This window comes from Alosa sapidissima, chromosome 17 (assembly GCF_018492685.1).
Source record: "Alosa sapidissima isolate fAloSap1 chromosome 17, fAloSap1.pri, whole genome shotgun sequence".
In the NCBI taxonomy this organism is placed as follows: Eukaryota; Metazoa; Chordata; class Actinopteri; order Clupeiformes; family Clupeidae; genus Alosa; species Alosa sapidissima.
The window spans coordinates 10,622,360-10,629,859 of NC_055973.1; the positions used below are offsets into that span (position 1 = coordinate 10,622,360).

The 7,500-nt window shown below is 48.5% G+C and overlaps 1 protein-coding gene across 6 annotated transcripts in view; it reads left to right on the forward strand.

Annotated features, from left to right (window-relative positions):
* The window catches only part of LOC121688156 (rho GTPase-activating protein 21-like), a 98,513-nt gene that overhangs the window by 39,188 nt on the left and 51,825 nt on the right, over positions 1-7,500 (forward strand). For 3 of the 6 annotated variants that reach the window (XM_042067561.1, XM_042067563.1, XM_042067568.1), the window contains exon 1: positions 5,524-6,191. The exons of 2 other annotated variants lie outside the window; for them this stretch is intronic. In XM_042067561.1, coding sequence (XP_041923495.1) covers positions 5,874-6,191 — 318 coding nt within the window. In that variant the 5' untranslated portion in view covers positions 5,524-5,873. Of the gene's footprint in view, positions 1-5,522; positions 6,192-7,500 lie in introns of those variants that run through there. One more of the 6 variants, XM_042067562.1, reaches the window with a different exon arrangement.

The window sequence follows — 7,500 nt, forward strand, 5'->3', positions numbered from 1 at the left end:
CTCAGCCTCAGATATCAGTCCCACGGTCCCATGGTCTTTAGCATCCAACCCCCAGTTGAACTTTTTGCGAAAAAAGAACCACACCACAAACCCACACACACACACACTATCTATTACACCATTTGTCATTTACTCTTTTACTTTCTTTATCTGTCCATTACACACACACACACACACGCACACACATTCTGTAGTGTCTCCACTTCTGCACCTTGGCCCGTGTCCCTTGTCCTGCCGTTCAGCTCTCCGCTCATTTGGTTTTAGTTTACAAACTCGTAAAAGACGAGGGGGGTGGGGGGGGGAACCCATAATGGCGTTCTGTGCAAACCCCTCCATTATGTCCTCAAACATCCTCCTCTCATCTCCCCGCACAGCAGTGTCTGAGTGTTTCTCTTGGCGCGTGCTCCCGTCCCCTTTGCGTCCAGCCACAAGCCCGCCCACCGCCACATGACTGATGGATGAGAGGCTCCTTCTCTCTCTGCGTTCTGAGCCCCCCCCCCCCCCCTCTCTCGGGGAGTCCCATCTGCTGATGTCCCTCTGGTCTTCCCCTGTCTACGTTTGTGTCTGTTGTCTCTCTGTCTCGTTACCTCTGCCAAGGAGGCTATTTTTGGTACGCTTTGGCTGTTTGGTTGTTCGTCTGTCTGTACAGCTTCCCCATTTTTCATCACACTAGGTGGAAAGCTTTGTCGTTATGTTCCAGAGTAGAACTAAGTGCCAAGATCCAAGCGGACTCAGGAATGTAGCTTCACTTTTGTTAACATTGCGAGATACTGTCTTCGGCCTTGGTGGAGATCTGCGCTCTCTGAGTATCTTTTTAGTTATCTGTATTTGTCTGCCCTTAGCGGTAGGTCATCCTCTTTCTAGCTCTAAGTGCCTTAGGTGTCTGTTGGTCTGTCTGTCTGTCAGCTGTTCTGCATGGGTAGCAGAAAGGATTAAGGCTAATGACAGTGAGGTCCATAACATTAGGAGGTGTGAAAAATCTGAGGTGTTGCACCAGCTAAAAGAGTTTCACATGGATGTGAAGTTACATATCAAGGTCATTTTGTATGCACTTTACACCCCTTCCTCACACACACACACACACACACACACACACAAACACACACACACAAGCACAGGTGCTTTTGACACACACTTGACCAGTCTTGTCATTTTTATGGCCTATGGTCTTTCTCTGTCCTCTGCTCTCACATTAACACGGTTCACCAGCAGCAGCAAACTACAGGCTGTGAATCCCTCTGTTAAGTTTACATCCAGCAAAAGAGCTACTCTGTCTTTGGGCCTTCCATCTTCTGGCTCAGTCTTTGAGCTCCCAGGTATATAACAGACTACATTCAGAGGTTGGTTTGCTCCCCATTTCCAGTTTCTTAGCTTTGCTTATGTGGATTAGCTGGCTCAGGCACAGAGCTGGCCAATGAAAGTGATTGATGAAAGCATGTGATTGGGGCGTTGCGTGTGATGGCTGACATGGCTCTGGCTTTTATGCATGTTGGCTCCTTATGGGGATGAGGAACTGATTGATGCTCTTTCGAGACACCTGCCTGTGGGACCTGTCTGTTTGTGTGTGTGTGTGTGTGTGTGTGTGTGTCTGTCTGTCTGTTTGAGATCTCTTTGACATCCTAGGCACTCGTTCAGTCTTTGCACTATATGGTATTTGTGTGTGTGTGTGTGTGTGTGTGTGTATGTGTGTAAAGAGAGAAAAGGGGTCTTTTTTTCTCTTATATGTACACCGTTGTCCAGCGTCCCTGTCCTCAGATGAACTCTCTCGTTTATTAGTCTGTCAATCAGTAATCTCATGCTCAACCTACTTCTATGAGTGTTCCCACACTACGGCTAACAAAGAGAAAGTGTGTTTGTAAATCGTACTCACCACCATTGATTGTGAAATAGCTTTGGAAGTCTTTGGGTCGGCTTGCCAACAGTTTCCAAACACGATATGGTGTGCTGCTGAATAAGTGTGTGTAATCATATTGTGCTGTAACTGGAATTACTTTACTGATTTGCAAGTGTGAAATCAGAAATTGTGTGTGTGTGTGTGTGTGTTATGTACCGGTATGTATTGTTTATTGCCAGAAAGCAGAATTGATAGTTTGACAACCCAAGTACCAATCCAGATGTGTAAACGACTTGAGTAGTCACACTTCACACTACTTGACATGGTGGCATGCACACACACACACACACACACACACACACACACACACACACACACACACACACACATTGCATCAAAGCTGAAATGTGCATCAAAGTTGAACACACTACTGCTCCAAGTCCCTCCAGCCATTCTTATCTGAATCAAAATCAGATCACAATGCTTTTATTGGCCAGATAGATAGATAGATACTTTATTGATCCCCAGGGGAAATTCAAGTATGTTGGCCAAGTATGTTGATGACTCACAAAAGGAATGTGGCTCTGTTAATTTATGCCATAGGTCGTATCTTGCAGTTTATTCAACTTCAGCGTCCATCTCTCACCTCTCAAGTGTGTCTTGAGTGTCCCGACATTGACCATGTCTCGACATTGACCTTGTCTCATTAATATCGACTCTGGGCCTCTCCTGTGTGTGCGTCTGTTCATGATGACTTAACCTGTGGCTGAAAGCCAGCCCCTATATGAACACACTTTTGGACAGGTTCAATGACATATCCACTGGTGGTTGCCATGGCAATGACTGTTTGTTTAAACGGCAACATCCAAGTGAGCTGTTTCCAATTTTCAGATGTTTTATTTTTTATTCGCCTGAGCGTTTGCTCGAGAGGTGAGCGTTTTTATGTTGTGTGTGTGTGAGTTGTGTTGCAGACAAATAAATATGTGAACCGCTGCAGACCGAAATGCCATTTTTTATGATGCTTTATTGTGTTGTCAAAAACATTTTTCCCCGATGCAAGTTTTTGTTCTCGCTGGGTGTACTCAGTCGTGTCCATGAAACTGGATTTCCTGTCAGACAGGAATGTTCTTGTCTCGAGTGCGGGGAAGAAGAAGGAGAAGCTATGCTGAAAACTGCTCAAAGCCAGCACAGATAAAAGCAGCGTTTCTTCTTACTGGATGAATAGTGGGGTCTTTCCTTTATCATATATGGACTGCATGTCCACACACACACACACACACATACACACACACTCTCTCACACACACACATACACACACACACACACACACACACACACACACACACACACACACACACACACACACACACACAGAAGCACAGAAGTGTCTTTGAAAAGTTCTCAGCCCACAGCGCTCACAACAAGGCTGTCACAGATGGCCAGGGCGTTATTTTTGCACCATTTTCCATAGGCAGCGGTGCAAGGGAGACGAGCTATGTCCAGAGGAATGTGTGTGTGTGTGTGTGTGTGTGTGTGTGTGTCTGTGTGTGTGTGTGTGTGTCTCTGAGTGTGTCTGAGTCTGTCTGTGTGTGTGTGTATGTATGTGCATGTGTGTGTGTGTGTGTGTATGTGTATGTGTATGTGTGTGTGTGTGCATGTGTGTGTATGTCTGTGTGGTAATGAGAGGAGTGCTTTGAGGGGACATGCCATCACTGGCTTCCTGTTTTCCCCATACTGCACAGCCTGTGACACATATGCTCACACACATCTGCGCTCTCTCTCTCCCACACAAACACACACACACACACACACACACACACACACACACACACACACACACACTGCACTCTGCCTTTAATTGAGAGAGCAAATTCTAAATGAGAGCATGCACTAGAAAACTCCATGTTACTGCTGTAAATTATTAATGACGAGAAAAGCTGACTTTTCCGGCAAAACTTTTTCACACTGGAAAAAGCTCCCTCTTCGCATTCAGAAAGTCATCTTTCTCATTCTCTCACTCTCTCGTTCTCTCTCTCTCCCTCCCTCTCTTTCTCTCTCCATAAGCCCTGGAGTGCTCTTTCACGTGTCTCTTTTCGGAGGAGCAATGAAATATTGAGCTTCTCCTCTCTCTATCAGCTCTCTGCTGTGACCACACCACTGGAACGGAGGACTGCCCAGCGGGCTGCTAACCCTCCAGCAGGTTACCGGCTGTGTACAGAGTGTAGAGGTCTGAATCCTCTGGGGGAGTTGTTTACTGGACGCTCCGGCCGCTAATGACGGGCTCACACACTGCCCCCTGGCCTGTTATGTAACCCGTCCAGAGGGAGACACTCGTAGGGAGGGGTCAGCGTGCCGGAAACCCTCATCAGAGCGGAGCGTTAGAGAAATCACACACAGATGTCCCCTTGCCCCCATTCCCAATCAAATACATTAGTGAGATCAGACTGCTAGACCATTACAGTGAGAGTGGGGACATTAGGGGACAGTGTCACTTTAGCACCAGTGTGTCACTACACTACACTCACCCCACGCTCACTGGCAGTGACCATTGAAACTCTTAGACTGAGGCTCTTAGCAAGTTTAAGTTCATCCTCAATTCTAACATATTTACAGGACATGTCTAGTATCGGAGTCTAACATATTTACAGGACATATTGAGTATCTTAGTTCATCCTCAATTTTAACATACTTACAGGACATATTGAGTATGGGAGTGCCATACCTGGGGTTGGCACAGATGGATAATCCGAAAAAAATCTGTTAAAATCTTCTTCTTTTTTTGAGAAAGCTTGTCTCAAAAGAGAGCAGATGACAATCATTGTAATTGGCTAATCAACATCGTGTCACAGGACATCAATTTTCTATTGTATTACAGTGACACTGAGGTGCAAGCTTACATGTAGCTTCGCTGCTCTCTGGAGTGCCTGTTTTTGATGTCAGTCCTTGTCATGTTGGATCAGGAGGTGAGTATCGACCTTTGAGAAGTGATGTGTTGAGCTTGAAAGCTCCTCTTAGTTGGTCCTGTGATCTCTTTAGGGTACAGTCACTTCAGCACATAGCCTGGAGCTATTCTTCTCAGGCTTAACCCCTGTCATTGTTAGTCTGTGTATCTATGTGTGTGTGTGTCTGTGTGTGTGTGTGTGTGTGTGTGCCTCTCTTGAGGGAGGAAACAGTCATGTGGTTTTGGCAGCTGCTTCTCCTAAAACAGTTTTCCCCCCTCAGTTCATTCAGCAGAGCACAACCAGATGTGTGTGTGTGTGTGTGTGTGTGTGTGTGTGTGTGTGTGTGTGAGTGTGTGTGTGTGTGTGTTTATGTGCGTGTACAGTAATCACACATTCTGAATGTGTGTGTGTGTACATATGTGTATCTGTATGTGTGTGTGAGAGAGATAGGGAAAGAGAGAGAGAGAGAGTGGGTGGGTGGATGAATGCGTCAGTCTGCCCAGACTCTGTGCTCACACACTCTCTCTCTCGCTCTCTGAGTGGAAACACCGGCATGTGTGTGTGGGAATTTCAGCTCACAAGCTCTGCTCTTGCCTCTCCTCCGCAGTGAGAGCTAAGCGTGGGGAACAGGAACAAGGGAGCGAACGACGGGTAGAGGAGAGGGAGAATGAGAGGAGAGAGGGACTAGAGAGAACACGAGAACGAGAGAGAGAACAGGGAAACGAAGAGTGGAGAGCAAGTGAAAGTAGAGAGCAAAGACGGAGAGAAGAAATGAAGAGAAGACAGTAAGAAAGCAAGAGACATCAGTGATGGGTTATGGAGAGAAGTGGTTAAAGAGAGATTGAGAGAAAGAGAGAGAGAGAAAGTAGGTGAATAAGAGAACCAGAAGACTATTGAGAACATTAGAGCTACTCAGTAAAGAGAGAAGGGTGAGAAGAGAGAGAGAGAGGGGGAGAGAGAGAGATCTTGGGCAGAGAGTGAAAGGAAAGGAACGAGCAGACACCACTCTTAACGGCTACTGAAACACAAACACGGAATACAACTCAAGTCCATCCACAGAGCGCCTGCCTGTGGCCATCCTCGCGGCTGGCTATGCCATGCTGGCCGAGCGCGCCGGCGGTGGTGGACGGCTGTCGGCCGGCGGCGACGGTGGCGATGTGGAGCGCGTGGTCATGGTGACCGCATCCTCGGAGGACGTTGAAGGAGGCGGAGGATGCTCGCCCTCGCTGGGCGACTGCCCCTGGGCGCGGCTGGCCGGCGTGGACGGCTGCCTGTCGGAGACCTACTGCCTGTGGTTCCAGCTGCTGGCGCGGGCCTACTGGGGCGAGCTGGAGCTGGGGCTACGCGGGCCCAGCCGCAAGGCCTCCTGGAGCCGCCTCAGGGAGGCGTCCCGCAGGAACTGCGTCCGCTCCAGGGTAAGGTGGGGTGGGGGGGCAGTAGCGGAGAGCCTGAGTCTGCAGGGGCCAGAGTGTGGACAAGGTTAGTCACTACCCTGTGGTGGTGGTGGGGTGTTTGAGGTTTGGTGCATTGCATTAGTCCAAATTATGTGGTTATTTAAACAGTCTAAAGTTTTAGTTGGACTGGGTGGGACAGTAAGGGGAGCTCTGGCTCTGATTATATCCCATGTGAGGAGTGTCAGTGTTGGGCTAGATCAGACTGCATATTGCAGGGTGCCTGATGCACGTTGTGCTTGATATAGAGATATGAGCTGTTGATATAATCCTGGACTACACATGTTTGAATCATGCATTTCAGATGGTAATAGAGAGAATGAGAGAGTTGTGCAGTACTAGTGAGAGAGTTGTGCAGTGGACTATTGATTTACTGTAATGTCTGAAGAAAGGCTTGCTTCATAAGCAGATGTGCTGATATATCCTTTAGACAGCTTACGGCAGAAAAAGAGTGTATGTGTGTGTCTGTGTGTGTGTGTGTGTGTCTGTGTGTGTGTGTGTGTGTGTGTGTGTGTGTGTGTGTCAGGGGGCTCTCTGTGGCTTATTGAGTTACTCAGCGTACTAACCCCCCAAGGGCCGGTCCACTTTGTTTTGTTGTCTCAGGAATGTTTAGTGTGCGTCAGTGCAGCAGCCTCCTGTGCACCCCTCTCATAACACGCTCCCTCACTCCCATCCCTCACTGGCCGACATAGTCCACTTTAGTCCACTTTCCCCATTCACCCATCCGAGAGACGGAGAGTGACAGAGAGCAGAGAGAGAAAGGGTGGGGTAGGATGGGGGTGGGGGGGGTGGGGGGCTGGGGGGGGGGAATGGGGGCAATTGGGGACAGTGCCCTGAGTTATGCTCATGGGTTTCGCTTCCAGTCATCCATCCACCCTGGAGGAGCCGTGCTTTTAATCACTGGGGGATGAAGGATGCCTGGTCTGGCGATGATGTACCTCTGGCCCCTCTCTGGTACCGTTTGGGGGGTCGGGGGGGTTGTTCCTCGTCGCTTGTTCAGTGGCCCATGTTCGGGACGGAGGAGCGACTGCTGATGGATTTGCACAGGCGAGCGTTGCTGGGCAGCTCCGCTGGAAAAATAATAATAGCCGAGCTGGAGGAGAGGAGGAGGAAGAAAAAATCAACAATACTCGTGCGTCATGTGGAGGGAGAAAGGACAGGAGAGAGGAGCTACATTTTCCTCTGCTGCAGTGTGTGTGTGTGTGTGTGTGTGTGTGTGTGTGTGTGTGTGTTAGCAAGAGAGTAAGTGAGTGCATGAAAAAAAACCTATTGG